The 16087-nt window shown below is 40.4% G+C and overlaps 1 protein-coding gene across 11 annotated transcripts in view; it reads left to right on the top strand.

Moving 5' to 3' along the window:
• Positions 1-16087, top strand: part of HDAC9 (histone deacetylase 9) — a 479210-nt gene that overhangs the window by 226825 nt on the left and 236298 nt on the right. For 7 of the 11 annotated variants that reach the window (XM_014937802.1, XM_014937807.1, XM_014937805.1 and 4 more), the window contains 2 exons: positions 13147-13388; positions 14327-14477. In XM_014937802.1, the coding sequence (XP_014793288.1) occupies positions 13147-13388; positions 14327-14477 (393 nt within the window). The remainder of the gene's footprint in view (positions 1-13146; positions 13389-14326; positions 14478-16087) is intronic. The other 4 variants (XM_014937804.1, XM_014937801.1, XM_014937800.1 and 1 more) reach the window with 1 other exon arrangement.

Genomic DNA, 16087 nt, shown 5'->3' with positions numbered 1-16087 from the left:
GTGGGTGGCAGTGAAAATTACGGCAGATGGTTCAAAAAGGGATTTTAAATGATCACTAGTGGTTTTATTGTTAGCTGTTTGCTATAATAATTTGTCCCTGTCAAGAGAAAGGGTGATCCCACCCAGTAGCGTTGGTGAGATCTTGACTTTATGTCACAATAACATGCCATCAGTATAAATGTATTTGCACAAAATTCTATGTCATTGTTGACTGACAAAGAATCCTGGATCTCCTTGTTCCAGGGTGTGCAGGGCCTACAGTTGTTCCGCCTTGTGACCCCAAGTCATGCAGCTTTAAGGCATTTGGTTTCCATACCTTTTTAGATGCGGGTGATAAATATAGCATGGCACTGTCTGAAGTCAGCCTCCTTCTAATTAGTGGTGAGATCTCAGCAACTTCATCCCAGTCTGGAACTAGTCTCCTCTTTATCAGAATGTCCTCTCAGATAAGGTGAAACAAGCTGTAAAAAAGATGGTGAAAGTTCTGGAAATGGATGAATTGAGAGTATCCTCTTAATGGATACTCTATCTGTTTTTTTAAGGAAGATCAAATGCTAGTTTTTTATCATCTCTGGCACAGAAGATGAGCCATTCCTCTTACCTGTATTGAAAAGGTGTTTAAGGTAAATCCTTGCGAAGGCCTTTTGCGTGTGTATTGACCATCGATTTCATTTTTCTCTTTTTCTCTGGCAGATGTAGGTGTGATTGGAAATGAAATGGAATTTTATGGGTGCGTAAGCGAGCTCGTTCTGCACCAAGAGCTAGTCAGTTTGTCACGTTGGGACTCTGAGTTGTAGAGAAAGTGAAAAGTAATAGTACTGGGTATGAGCTTTTCTTTGTGGTATTTCATCAGGTGCACAGCTCTCAGCTGACAGAATAGTACTCACATACTTGGAATGAGTGAAATAGATGACATCTCCACTGTCGCTGTTTCCAGGCCTCCTTTCCTTCAGGTGGATTGACTCTTGGTCATTCTCTCCATGTTTATGCTACGTCCAGACCCTATTATTCCTGTACTTTCTGCAGAGTGCTTCTGTCCACAGCCATGAGTAGCTAGTGGTTGTGTAGATTTTGTGGTAGTTCAAGGAAATGGTGTTTTATGTTGGTGAGTAGGGGAAAGTCAGCTTCGTACTGTATATTCATCACCCTCAGTTCCTGACATTGCATGAAACGTGCTTTATGGATATACTATCATGGTTTCAGCTGTCATTTAATTAATTAAACTTTATAGTCAGCAGAGAGGGTGCTGGGCCAAGGTTGGCTACAGGGAAATCCGTACCAATATAGACATTTCAGTTCGTGTATTCACTATCAGATCCTAATTAAGGGGAGAAAACCAAACACAAGCATATCTAGAAATTAGTGTAAATAACCTCATCAGCCGAAATAAATTCCTGTTTCTTAGCAGCATAACTCTAAGAAATATAAATATGCATGTACTTTCTGGACACATCAGAAATTATTTGCATTTTGTTCTTAATTCCTTTAGTGCTCTTCATTATAATACTTTCAATAAACTAAAACTATTGAAAATCACTTCGTGGTAGCTTTTGAAATACTTTGAGTAAGAAAGAGGAAAAGTCAAAATTAGTCAGATTGCTGTGGTCAGGAAGAATTTTTAAATTTCTGAGAAAGAAAACAAATTATACTGAACAGCAGAACCTAGTAAAGGATGCTGCTGCTGCAGCTAAGATGCTCTGTTGAAAATCTTGAGAACCAGTCTTCTGCAAGGCATTGGCGAGGAGGTTTCAGGCTGGATTCCAGTTTGTCTGTTGTTAAAATGAACATGTTAATGACTTCTGCATGGTACCAAACTCTCAGTGCTTTGCCTTAAAATCAGTATTGCAGCCTTTCCGTGGCAAACCTTAAATTAGTTCTGCTGCCTTCTTCTCCCAGTCCTTAATATGCAATGCCTGATGCAGTAACATATTGTTAATGCTGTCTCATTGATCACAAAAAGTTCTGCTTGAAGTGCAGAAACTGAGCACTTAGTTTTGTGTTGCCTCTTGTATTGCAGAATTTTAGTTTTTAATGACATTTCCAGCCAGGTTCAAAAGCTCAGCCAACAGGACTAAATGTGCTTCTTATTGCAAAGTGCTAGGATTTATTCACCGTAAGTTTGATGAGAAGGAAATTCTAAACCGAATGATTAATTTGTTAAGTGAGGGGTGGGGGTTTCAATATGACTAGGGTTTATTTAAATGATTAGGCTGAAATTCTCAAAGGACCCAAAGGGTTTCTTGAAGAGTAATTTTGAGTGCTTGACTCCATTCCAGCAGTCAGTCTAGTGTGAGGGTCCCAGGCCTGATCTGCAGATTTCTAAAACTTGCATTGGAAATTTCAGAAGAGTTCCTACTGATTTTTGTAGACGTCTCAATAGGAAATTTAATTTCTGGAAAAACCTGCCTGAGAAAGAATCTCTCATTTGAGAGCGAAGAGATGCCCACTGGCTTGGCTGGCTTTCTGCATGTCAGATGAGTTGAGATGAAGAGAGAACCAACCAACCCACTAGTAAGAAATGGACCTACTGAAATGCAGAAAACCAAGAATGGGTAATAACTTTTAGATTTCAAGTTTTCTGAACTGCACTTGCTAAGTGGAATCAGAATTGTGTAGAATTTTTCTATGGCTGTTGTTTCTTTTGACATAACAGATGAATTCCTTAGAAGTGTTTCATTCCATTAGTTTCTGGAATATTAATGAATGCAGAACCATTTTTCAGTATTTATTTAGCATAATAATCAAGGAAAATAACTACAGAGAAAGTTGCTATCATCTTAATAATTCCTATAGTTTGTTTTTTTCAGTGCTGAAAAATTACAAAGGCAAATATTTGACAGACTGAGTAGAAATACTAGGTTTTTTCCTATACTCACCATCATAAGTCCATAACTGTACTTGCTAATTAAGGTGATTAAATCATAAATAGAAGAAAACTCAGCTTTGAGTTGAACCAGCGTATATCTGAAACAGACTTATGAGTGTAGTAGCGGTTTGAATTCAAATGAAGAAAAAATAGTAAGTTGGATAGAAATACGAATATCATTCTGATTATGTTAATTTTAATTTTTTTTTTAATTCCTTAAAATCTTATGAAGTCATATAGGAAGAATATACTAATGGGAATTTTGGTAATGAACACACACAAAAAAAAGGGGGATTTTCTTATCTCAATGAACAGAGTCCCAATTAAGCTTTGCTTTCATTATGTTTGGGATCCACATATATCTGGATATAAACTGTGTGATTTGTTAGTGATTTCTTCCCTTCTGAGTGCTTTTTCTGATGATTCTAATTTTTCAGTTGACCTGAAAAACCAGATTGACTCCCTCTGGTGGCTGAAATCATGTCTCTGCATTCCTGAGAGTGCCTTCCAGAGGTCTCCTTAGTCTGGAGAGCACAAATCATGAATAATATTTTCTAAGTTTAGTGTTACATCACTATAAAAATAGCAGTGGCTTTTCTTTCTGTCATACAGAGTGCAAAGTTAGTGGTAAGTTGCTTTTTCTGCCTGAAATCTTTTGAATTTAGGGCAGATATTTACAGCACATGGTCTCAAGGAATCAAAGTAGATAGTCAAAATAAAGTAAACACAGATATGGACACAGTAGAATTGAAATCATTTACAGTGGTGAAAAGTAAAAAATAGGAAAGGAGGAATTTAGATAAGTACTGTAACGGTGATGATGCTAAGTATGTCATAGAATTACATGAAACAAGATGTTACATACCTAGTTTGGGATTTTTGTTCAGATCAAGAACATTATTTGATTTTAGAAGTAAGCATCTAAAAGTTTGCCTGTGCCAAGACACCCTTTTGTTATAAAATGGAAGATTTCTGCAATACTTAGATGACAGCTGTGAACCTGAGATGTCTGTCTCCTTTTTTTCAAATAATTCCCCCACATCCCAAATAGCAGAATAGGACAGAGACTTTTTGTGATTACTTACTGGAAATGATTATGGTTTGGATCTACATGCTATAAAACCACAACTGTCTTCACATTAATGAGACAAAAATGTAAGAAAGCGTCCTGGAAGACTGGCATTTCTTTGCTTGTGAGTTCATACTGGTTTTTGTCTCTTTTATGTAATCTCTTTTACTGGAGTGCCTGCCTTATGTAATGTCTTAGTAATGGGAATGAGGCCATCTGCATGGCAGTCAAGGTTGTTCCCTGAAAGACATACTCTGTCTGCAGCAGAAAATAGATTAATTCAGACCTTGAAAACCTTCACAACCCTTACATCAAGCTGAGAGGGCTCTTCCTCAGAAACTCCTCCTTGCTTTCTTCTCTGCCTGTTGAGGTCATTATCCATCCAGCTTTGGAGCTTGACTGCTGCATAATGTGCCCCTCAGCTCTTTTGCCATTGTTTGTCCCTTTTCATATTCTGCCACTCCTAGTTCAGTTCTGCATTCTAATAAACTCTACCTTCTTTGCTTTGCATCATCATTGGGACCTTATCTTTCCCTTTCACGTTCCCTGCCTTACCCATAGTGTTTTCTCTGTGCAAGCTGTGATCTCTCCTGCTGTTACGTGTCAGTAATCCATCAGGTGGACTTCTGAAAAACAGCAAGCCAGGGATCTAGCATTATTTATTCATTTTATTTCAGTCACTGGGCAAATATACTAGGCATTTTGTGTGAGCGGAGGAAGACAGACTCCCCTGAGTGAGCATCTCAGTTACTCTCTCATTAGAAAGACGCTTTAAAAGGTATTATTATCCTTCTGTTGGATTTTTCCCCTTCTCTGCAGGAGATTTCAATTTGGCCCTCCCATTTTTCTGTGCTTGGGATCAAAACCATTTTTAGCACCATGCTTGTCAAAGATCAGGATGTTCCATAAATATGTACTAAGAACACTGGAGTAATAGAAAGTCTTTCTTGATTTCCTGGGTATAATAGAGAGGTTGTGAGCTTAGGGAGTTACGTGTACATGGTAGTTTTTGCTATTCAGGAAAAAAAGAAAACCCTAAATATTGTAGCATCTTGGGGAGCACATACAGGTACAAAAATTAAAAAAAAAAAAATAACCCTAAGAACTTGAAAATATTCTTCTCAATGGAGTTTTGGGGTCAGTCATCTTTTTCCCTAAAATGCAAAAGTTGCTAACGGTTCCTTGAAAGATTTACACTGCATCCTGCCTTCCAAGGGTTTCAGTTGGAGCACTGGCTGTCACACCCCTGAAATAGCAAAGCTATTTCAGGATACTTGTTCAGCAAACCTCCTCCACCCACTGTCTGGTGTGCCTGGAGCTTGCTGCCCTGTGGTACTGCAGGGCATACCTGCTGGCGTGCCCAAATGGCAGCTCTTTACCTTTGATATTCTCGCTTCAAGGAAGAGCTCTTCCCCCTCTCCTCTTTATCTGTGTCATCCACTTGGGATTAGATTCGTGGTATCCTCCCTGTTGGGAATTACTCAGCAAGTGTAAACTTGACATTGCCACCCATGTGCCTGCCGCATTCACAGGTGGAGAAGAGGTGAAAGAAAAGAAAGAGAAAATGGTATATTCTGGATGTATTTGGTACCACTTGTAGCAGCCTCTTGTTGTCTCTGGATGGGGGATGAGGCAAAGACCGTAGCAGGTCTCTAGAACCCCTCGGGGTACCCTTAGCAACCCAGGGGACTTTGTACACTGTCTTTTAATGTATAATAATGTTGACACAATTAAAAGCATATTGCCTTTCTCATGTGTATGTAGGATCTATCATTATACCTATCTTAAAAAGGGAGGTGAGGAATCCGTTGTACCATGTCTGCTCTTTGCTTTTTCTTAGCATTTCAGGATACGATGCCAGAATTATGTATGCGTGCAAGTGCACGCCCACAGATTTATATCACACATGCTTTCATTTTAATTAATTGATTTCATGGCTTTAATGAAGCGACCAGCAGATAGTGATAAGCTGGCACCTACTGGTTTGGAGACGTTGTACCTACTTAGTTCTGCGACCACTAAGTGGTGCTGCCACCAAATCAAACCTTGGTGGGCTTTGTCACTGTGGTCTGGCTGACAGTGGTGCTGATCCATGCACGGAGGGGACACAGCCAAAATAATGCTATTTTACGTTTTTCCCTGTCATTTCTTGTGCCATGGGGTGGGCACGTTATGGTCAAATAGGCTAACCCAATACCGTGTCTCAACAGCATAATTAACACTGATATATTATTGTTATTTAATAGTGCCACCAATGTGTCATAGACTTTGGAACTGAGAAGAAAATTACATAGAAATTCTATGGTTTTGACTATACGTACATTTATCTTTGTCCTGTTTTTATCTTGCCTGCAGCAGCAATATCTCGAGTTTAACATATTTCAATTCCTTATATCAAAAGGGTACTTTCTGGAAAGGGAAATTAAAAATTGATGGGTGCTGATCAATTTGTCTGATCAGCAGATGGGTGTAGAGAATGTGTGTGTAAGAGTTCTCCTTATTTACAAATAAAGTAACTCAGGAATCCAAATACAGCTCAGCTTGGATTTCTTGATAACAGGTTATCCCAGCCTTGGCTTTGAAAAAGTGTTTCACATTCTGATGTGATTTACTGGGCTCATTTGCCTTTATTCCTCCAGTAGAAGTGGTTGGTCTGATATTTGCATGAACTCTGGCAGGCTCATAAGTGGGACTTTGGCTCTCGTGTTCAGTAGAGAAGAAACAGCGAACACTATAACGTTTAAAAACTTCTTGGCTATAACAAATTAGATGGCATTTATGTTTGTGTTTGTTATGACTGTTTGACTCAAAAGCCTATTTGCAGAGGAGGAATCTGATTTTAGTAAATCAATATAATAAAGCCTTTGATTTTTTTTACAAAAGCCAGCTAGCTGTAACTTCAGTGTTGGTATTTCAAGGCCTCTCACTGATATTTTAGAAGTTTGTGGTTGTTTGAGCTTCCTTTCCAGGCCCTGGGGAAATAAGAGAATGGTAAATCAAAGCCCAGATCGCTGTTTGCATTTATTTTACTTCTCATTATGACATGTATGCAAACACTTAAAAGAAATAGGGAAAAGGCATAATCATGATAAGACCCCTTTTATAGAACAAAAGGGAATACGTTTCTAGTCTAATTTATTACACTTCTTAATACTGTAAACTCAATTGACTGCCACATCAGGTTTGACAGTTCACTTATACTTCTAATTCAGTGATAGAACTGTTTAAAATAATTACTGACTCTTGAAGCATAATCCAAGAAAATAACTAGAAAGTATTTTTTCTGCTCTGAAATGTGTTTTAATTTCTTGCGCTTTTCCTTTCCAAGCGAGGAACTTTTAAAAATACAAATTGCAGTCTTTAACTGCCATAAAAAGTCATCATGTTGCCTTTGAAAAAAATCTTCCATTTGCATTTGCTGTCTTCTTTCTGCTTTCCTTGCCTGTGACAACCCAAATCCAGAGTATGATTGAGAATATATAATTAATCAAACATTTTTATAACATTTGGTGAAATCTAAGTGAACCATTTTTCAGCTTAGATGCATTCTTTGGAGTAAGTTTGAGAATGGAGAAAAATCCTGCTGATTTTAACTATTGGAAAAAAGTTTTATGAGTGTCATCCAAAATCTGGATGCTTTTGTCCCCATATTAAAATGAGATGCTCTCAAGGCTGTCTTCTTTCACCCCTGTACTCATGAGAGAGATTCTGCATCAAGCTTCTCAGATGGCACAAGGAAGCTTTGCCTATACTGAAGTTAGCAGAGGAATGACAGATTATGCCAAGCTGAGAATTGAGATTTTAGCCACCAGACCTGGGATGATAAAAGCATCCCATGGGAGGTGACCTAACCTTTCACAATTTATTGATCATCTGATTTACTGAGATTTTAGCCACCAGACCTGGGATGATAAAAGCATCCCATGGGAGGTGACCTAACCTTTCACAATTTATTGATCATCTGACGTGCTTCTGATGGCACTTGTTAGTCTTAAAATCTCATTTTCTCAATCTGTGCACGTCTTGCCATGGCCTAACTTCCCCCAAAAAGCCGTGAGCCACTTCTCCTCCAGGAAAGGGGCTCCAGATTAGGACATTCTTCTGCAAGTTTGAAGAATGATTGCTGTGGCAGTTTTCATGCCAGGCTCCATCCTCTTTAGTCATGGCTGTTCCAAACCGCATTGCTCGCTTAATTTCCCAGCATCCTCACAAGAGACATGTTGCTCCCCTGTTAGTTCTTTATTTCCAAGGGCAGTGAGGCCAAGCACTGCTGCCTTATCAGTGTGCCAGGGCTTCTCAGAGCAGAAAGCTCAGAAATTCCAACTCCTTTTCCTGTGCCCCATTTCTGGTCAGCTTCTTGTGTCTTATTGCCTGGCCAGTGCTTTTTGCCCCCATCTCCTACCAACCACTTCGTGTCTCACCTGCCTGCCAGAGTTCCCCTCCTGCCCTCTGTGCCTTATTCCTGCAACGTTCAACCTCCTACCGTATTTTGTTTTTTCAATCTTTTTGAAGATTCTTTTCAATCTGTGTTCAAAGACACTGTTACGGTGCTTTTCAGTACTGAATGAGGTGGCACGTAAATCTGCAGAATTCTAGGTTTAAAGTGGAGAGTAAATTTAAGTATTATGTTCTCTGTGTGTGAATCTTCCACTCTTTCCACAATTTAGAGCTCTTTTCTTTGAATTCTTTCGTGCCCTGATTATGTCATGACTGACCGATGGCTAATCCTGCAAAAGGGAAGGGTTTTCACTTTCTTTGAATGAAGAGGCCAAATGGAGGCAGTTTCTTTTACACTAAAATGTGCAAAACTTGTTCTGGTTTGGTTTCATTTTATGAAAAGCATATGAAAACCATGAAAAGTACTGTACAAGTTAATAATAACTCTAGGTGGGCTGTGTTTTGTAGAGCAGAGTTCAAAAGAGTACCACTAGTATAAACAGCTCTCCCATTCTCTCTTTCCTTTCACCGAGTTGATGTCTGGGGTAAGGTGTGGCTGTTTGTTGGCAGAATGATTCTTCTAGATTTTACTTGTTTTAGTGTGTTTTCAGGGATACACTTTTATTGCCTAATATTGAAATTGCAAGTTGGAGGAGCTTGTTGTATGTCTTTTGTCACGTGTAATTTTAATTTAGCATTCCAACTTTTGTAGTCCTCCTTCCTCACTTCATAAACCTTAACTGCCTCTCCAGTAAAAGGCTGCCTTGAATGACCAAGGCAGGAGAAAGTGCTTCACCAGCTTCATACCCTGTTCCTCTCCCCAGCCTTCCTTCCTGGCCCAGCCCAACAGCATAACTGAGAGATTCCTTTGGGAAAGGGTTAGCTTGAATCCCTGCAGTCCCAGGGGTCAAATTCACAGGGTTCCTCTAATGTAACAATAATAAATATACTAGGCAAGATGTTCTGGTGAGCAAGTCTACTAGAGTTCTTCTTCATTGCATCTCCAAGAGTGGCGACTGTTCAGCTGATGGCAGCATATACCTTGTTGAAGGTCTTTTTGCTAAAGACATCTGCCAAGAAAGGGAGCTGCCAACAAAAAAAAAAGATTTCCCCTCTTGGGAGATGATGGTAAGACAGTGGGCTGGTTTATTTTCTGATATTTTCCTTTAGCACTTGTGATTCGGAGGATTTGTTTATTCTAATACACCAGAAATTGAAACTGGTCATGAGAAACGAAGCTTGAAATGCCTTCTCTTAGTGAAAGGCAGTTTTTCAGTGATTCCCATTTTAAGCAGTGATTTCAGAAAGCAAAGCCTCAGACTTAAAACAAGTTCTTTTACCTCTTTTTACACATGCTCCAAGCATCTAACTCTACTCAACAACACGATGTTTTGCAAGTATCTTATTTTATTTCCACAAAATGTCAAAAGCACCGTGGGAAGTGCCACCTATGGAATATCACAGATATGGACGCTCTTCTGAGACTTTTTTTGTTGTTATGTTTCAAGATAAATGCAGTTCAGTATTTATAGGAGAAATACATATGCCTTTTGCAGTGTGTTGTAGCAGAAAATTAAATATTTTGCTACTCAAATTTTGGCACCCCATTGGTGATACTGGAAATTCTGCAAAACAATGCTTCTTAAAGTGAAATTAGCCTTCATCACACTCTGATTAGTATTTCCTTTCATTATCCATCCTTCTCCTTCTTTGGCTAATACCTTGGTGAATCCTCTTGTTGAAGTCCTGCATCCCACTGCTTCTCGTGATGTTTGGAACTTGAAGGCGCTGATGAAGACCCTCCTTTTCTACCTGAAAAATCCATATATCCTTGTGTAGAGGGTGTGAAAAAACATAAAAAGCCTGGATGAGAATAAACATCCTGCTTCACCTTTGCCCTTTGGAGACTTAAAATTGTGTTGGGGTAGTGAGGGGGAAGATACTTCAGCTAAAAGTCAAAGATTATAAAGACACCAATCCAGATTCTCTGCTCCCTTACACATTTTTCACGCTGATGTAGCTCCACGGGGCTGCTTTGTCTCTCTCTTGTCAGCTGGTGACAAGTAAGGAGAATGTAAATGGCCTGTGGCATGAGGACCACCTAACGGGGAGTAGCAAACCCTTCACTTTGGTGATTTCATAGCTATGTGTTTAGAATTAGTTCATTGATGAGGTTGACTATTATCCAGCTAGCTATTAGCTATTACAGTTCAAAGATGGCAACTATCCACAAAAGTTGGCGTTTGCTGTGTCAGCAGTTAGTAGTTACATTGGTGGTAACCTTATTGTTAGCAATATTTACACCAGGAAACAAACGCTTGTCTTTATTTGTCAGTAAACACTGGCCTTTAAATGACATGAAAGTTTATGTGTTGTTTCCTGTGGATTCAAGTCTCTAGAACTACCTGAACATTTATTTTCCCCCACATTAAGGACTGTTGTAGAGTTGAACTTGACGAGGAGGATATTCCAGCACTAGAGTTATTGTTTGGGTGTGCAAAAATTCTAGAAAAATGTGTATTTTATCAAACTGAGCCTGATTTCAGTTGTACATTTTACCAATAGTGGAAAGGGAATTTCCATTGTTAGAAAAATCTGGAGGCCTCCCCTCACCAGCAGCGCTGGGGAGATGAAGAAGCGGGATGCTCGTCAGAGGTAGGAAGCACAATCAGCCTGAATCGCCATGCAGACCTGGAGGGGTTGGTTTGTAGCCAGAATCTGCAAAATAAACTGTGGGGTTTGGTTTGCAAACGCTGTTGTGAAGCAAACCCTGCGGGGTTCAGTTTGCAAACATTATTGCCAAGCAAACCCTGCCGGCTTCGCCCGGCTCCGGTTACTATTATTGCTCCTAGTAAGGCTTATTATCCTGTCACCGAAGATGTAAGAAAATCCATCTCTCCACTTTAAACATGATAAGCCTTTGTCACCTACAATGCAATTAATGTTAAAAATAGAAGAGGGCCGATGATAAGATTGTGACTCGCAGGCAATGAGCCGTTGTCCAAGTAGCGGGGACTTATCTGGAGGGGCAGTCAGCCTACACGGGGGGGCTGTCACTCTGCTGATTGCCATTTCTCTCCCAGTTTGATGAAATATTCATGTCTTTGCTCTGCTCTCTGCAAGCACTATTGATTTCTTGTCTAAACGCGGCTATATTTAGTCTAGACAAATGGAATGTGGATTGCTGCTGAATAGATGGGATGAAAGGCTGGGGAGTTGGGGCAGGGGGGGGTTTGCCTGGCCATTTCTCTTGGTCTGCGGCAATTATTTATAATCAAGAGTAGTTTTTGGAAGTTAAAGGTGATTTTTTATAATTTAGTGATTAGCCTCGGAACAAAAGTAAGCACTTAGACACAATCATTCTGTTGGGATAGCTGGTTAAGAAGGCAAATTATGCTCTGAGATTTACAGTCTCAGTTACTAGGATTTAAAAAAAAAAGCCTAGAAAATTGTATGTTTCCAGAATTTTGAGAAGAAAAGAATATGGTCAGTAGAAGAGATTTGGTGCCTTCTTTGTCTCCTCTTTCTTGCTAATAGATTTTATTGTACAGCTAGAATTCAGTTCTGTGCATTGGCTGCAGTTTCAACTTCTGCTGCTTCAACTTTACTGCTCCTGCTTGATAGAATATTTCTCTGTTTCATTTTGGTTTTCACCTTGAAAACAAATGCATCTGTTGCAGAGAAAAAGAGGGAAACATAATTAAAATCTTGTTCTCTACTAATTTTGGACAGCATGTTTGTTTTCAGTTAATAATCTTGTTTTCCTGGGAAGCCAGTGGAGCAGCAGGAACAGGAGTGTGTTTGTGTTCCACTGTCCTCTCGTGGATGGAATCAGAACTGCTGAGCTGGAGCAGAGACCCTCTGCTACTACTCATTTTCTTCTTGGAGGAATGTTACTTGCTGGGTTTTCGTTCTTTTGAAAAAGATAAAGTTACACTCTGTCTCTTCACTTAATATGAAAACCCGAGCTCTGCAAGTATTGCAGTGAAAATCAGCAAATTGTTCTCTCTCTTCTGCTTTTTAGTCCTTTTGCTTTAAATCAAGAGATGGAAAAATACAGGATTCTTCATTAACTACTTTAGTGCTGATTTAATATTATATACCAAATTAGAAGGAAACAAGATGTTTTCATTTTCTCACAAGTCATATCTAGCGTATTATTATGTCTAATCCACTCCAGGCACCGTGGTCACTTCTCAAAAAGCTGTATTAAAACTTCTCCTTTTGTGCGTCAACTTATTTTTCCTATAATTTTACGTGTGTTACTCCTACGTGCCTGCCAGGTGTATTTACATGCTGTAGCTGTGTAGCATTGGGTAGCTGCTCGTGTGTAACACCATCCTCAGAATCCACACGCTGGCTTTGGAAAATCCCTTGCAATGCAGTGGGACCTGGAAGACCTTCATTTTACACTGTGGAAGTGCCCTGAGTGTTTATCATTACTCATTAATAATGCCTAGTGGTGGATTCTCACTAAATATTGCACCGTTAGGCTGTGACAGGGTTTCAGAACTGGGTTGCTTGCCAGTCTATTTAGCAGAATATTAATCTGGGAGTATTTTTGCAGAGAGTGGAAAGAAAGTGACAAAATCTCCAGTTTCTAGTGGGAATGCCCGAAGTTTCCGTACAGCGTAGATCGCATTAGTGGTTTTTTTCGGTCTGCACATTGAAGCATTCTTTGAGTGAAATTGGTCTTTTCCCCAGAGGAATGATCTCTGTTCTCCTTCTCTGGTTATATTTAATATCTATCCTTTTTGTTGTTTTCCCCCCGCAGTGGATGTGAAGTCGGAGGTTCCTGTGGGGTTGGAGCCCATCTCGCCGTTAGACTTGCGAACTGATCTCAGGATGATGGTTCCCATGGTGGACCCAATTATGCGTGAAAAGCAGCTACAGCAGGAGCTGCTTCTGATCCAGCAGCAGCAGCAAATCCAGAAACAACTGCTGATTGCAGAGTTTCAGAAGCAGCACGAAAACCTGACCCGCCAGCATCAGGCCCAGCTCCAGGAGCACATAAAGGTAGCAACATTTTTCATTTGTCCCTCACTTTTTCTGCAAACTGAGTGTGCTTAGGTGGACATGAAAAGGGAACGTGCCTGAAAGATGCACTGTGACTGAGAGATGGCGTTTGAGTGCTTATTTTTCTATATTTGGGTAATAAAAGCCTTTTCAAGCAAAACTCCTAGCACCCACCCAACGTGCTGCTCGCAGCAGACCAAGGCACTGCTGTGAGAATCATCAGCTCATGAAGCCACAGCATCTACAGAAAACCAGGCTATCAATTGTACAAAGCTGGATTTTCAGCCAGACTTCAGTTTTGAGTATATTAAAAGACTGCTTTTTTGGGGGGGGAGGTCAGCTGTTTGAGTTTGTGCCCGCAAATCAAATTGATAGGCAAGTGCATAATATTTGCATTTGTAAAACGGAGGCAGGCCCCAAGTGTTGTGTTTTCACTCTTCTCTGAGCTGCCTCGTGTAATGTAAAAAGAAAATGATTTATGGCATTACATGCAGTATGGTAGGATTGCTATAATGGATTTTGACCGGGAATTTATGATCTTGCCTTTCTTTTCATTTTTTCCTTCTGATCTACTTGCCATTATGCTACTGTGCTAAGCTTCCACTTGATGGAGCTGACAAACGCGGCGGAGCAGAGCAGCCGGAGCTGGGTGATGCACTGGCAAAGAACCCTCTGCAGTTTCCAGGCATTTTTTGCCAAAAGAGAAAGAAGTGAAGCCAGAGCAGCAGGCTGCTACCTGACATTAGAGTTCATTTTAATGACAGCCAGTAATGCACAGTCCTGCTTAAAAACTGGGGGAAGTTGGTGAAGAGGTGAAAAGAAGTGTAAGCACGAAACAAAGCACTGATAACTCCGTTATTAAGGGGGTTGTTTTAGCCAGGACTGACCTAAAAACCAGTGCAAACTGCACTTTCTCATGTCTTTTTGTTCTGTGCAAGTTACAACAGGAACTCCTAGCCATTAAACAACAGCAAGAACTCCTTGAAAAAGAGCAGAAACTGGAGCAGCAGAGACAAGAGCAGGAGCTGGAGAGGCATCGCAGGGAACAGCAGCTTCCTCCCCTCCGAGGCAAAGAAAGAGGCCGAGAAAGTAAGAGCCCACGTACCATGAATCCTAATGAGAAATGTACATTTCTGTACGATGAACGGGAACCTGAAACAAGCCCATTACTGTGTGAAATACACAACTGGAGAAGTCGAGGCCGTGTTTGCAGAAGGGCAGGGCACCTGCTGCACCCGCGGGGACACGTGGCTGGTTTGTGTGCAGACTTGGGGGGCTGCAGGAAAGCACATTTCGATAGAACTGTGTATACACCTTTCAAGAATCTACCTCCTTTTATTAAAAAAATGAGGGAATTTGAAAGCCTAAAGCTTCACTTGAGCACTTCTTTCTGAAGAGCTTATTTCCCAGTACAGAAAGCACTACGGAACAGCAAAAAATCAAATTACTTGCTGATTAACTGATTTGAGCACTGTTTCAAAATTGAAAATATAACAACATATTTAAGAATATCTTTGGCTGAGGCTTCTGAATATTTTTGCTAGTACTTTTTCAAACTGCCTTGTGTTTGTTCTTGATGCCATTTCATGAGGCCCAACCAAGAGTTACTTATATCTCATATATTGCTCTAAGGCAAATGGCAAGGCAAATAAAGAATACTATTGGAATTTGGTGCTCACTAGAGGGAGACAGATACAAATAATTCTCCTTAAGTGAGGTCAGTTTAAAAATGGGGTTGTAGAAGTACATTGTGAAGGTATTCAAAGTGAAGCTGCCATGAGTAGGTATTGTTACTTGCCCTGTTAAATAAGCACAAGATTTAACTGACAAAGACTGAAGCAAAAAAGAGCTGTACTTTGTGCTCATGGGGATCACACACTCCTGCCTTTTTCCTTCGTGGAAAAAACAGTTCAACAGTTGTAGGTGTACCATATTCTAGACTTTAGAAATTAAGGTGTCCATGGTGCTTTGGTGAATGATGAATCCATGAAAGCATCACCAGCCGTTTGACCCAGCAGTGGGAGGGTGGCAGAAGCCACAGGAACAAAAGGATCCCGTAAGTGGTATGAAAAAACAGCCTCTATATAAACAGCTGGGCTTTACTAGTGCTCCAACCAAAGGAAGAGCAGCGAGGTGAACTCAGTGGCTCCCTTCTCAGCTCAGTACGTAGCAGCCAGCCAAGCAGGACTTGTGACCCACCCTGGGCCCAGCCCCAACGTTTGCTGATGCTGTAGAGAAGGTCTACTGAATGAGTAGAGGAGGGAAGGAAGGTATGGGGAGGGGAGTTAGGGTCTGAAGCTGAGGGGCAGTAGAGGTATTTTCTGGGAATTGGCTCACAGGGAAGCATGCTCACCAGCTGGCTGTGCCGTGTCACGGTTGGGTAACCAAATACTTAAGAGTATCAGTATGCCTTAGTGCTGCTACTTTCAAGGAAATGTTTTTTCTTCCTTTTTTTTTATCACTGTTTATGGAAAAATGAAAGAAGATTTTATTTTTTTTTTAATGAAGAGTATTATGACTGTGAGTAAAAAAGCATGACCTGTGGTGGAAGTAGGAACCAGCAGTTTAACCTGAGATTGACTTGCCCTACTGACGGTACTCTATTGAGCTAGCCATGGAGAGAGGTCAAAACGCACTGTGTCTTCTTGTATTTGGTCTTTCCATCATTTTTGTGTCACAAGAGCAGAGTTACCAACTGC

This window comes from Calidris pugnax, unplaced genomic scaffold (genome assembly GCF_001431845.1).
Source record: "Calidris pugnax isolate Ruff unplaced genomic scaffold, ASM143184v1 scaffold11, whole genome shotgun sequence".
Taxonomy (NCBI): Eukaryota; Metazoa; Chordata; class Aves; order Charadriiformes; family Scolopacidae; genus Calidris; species Calidris pugnax.
The sequence above is the reverse complement of the archived record's forward strand: the minus strand, read 5'-3'. Positions and strand labels throughout refer to the sequence as shown.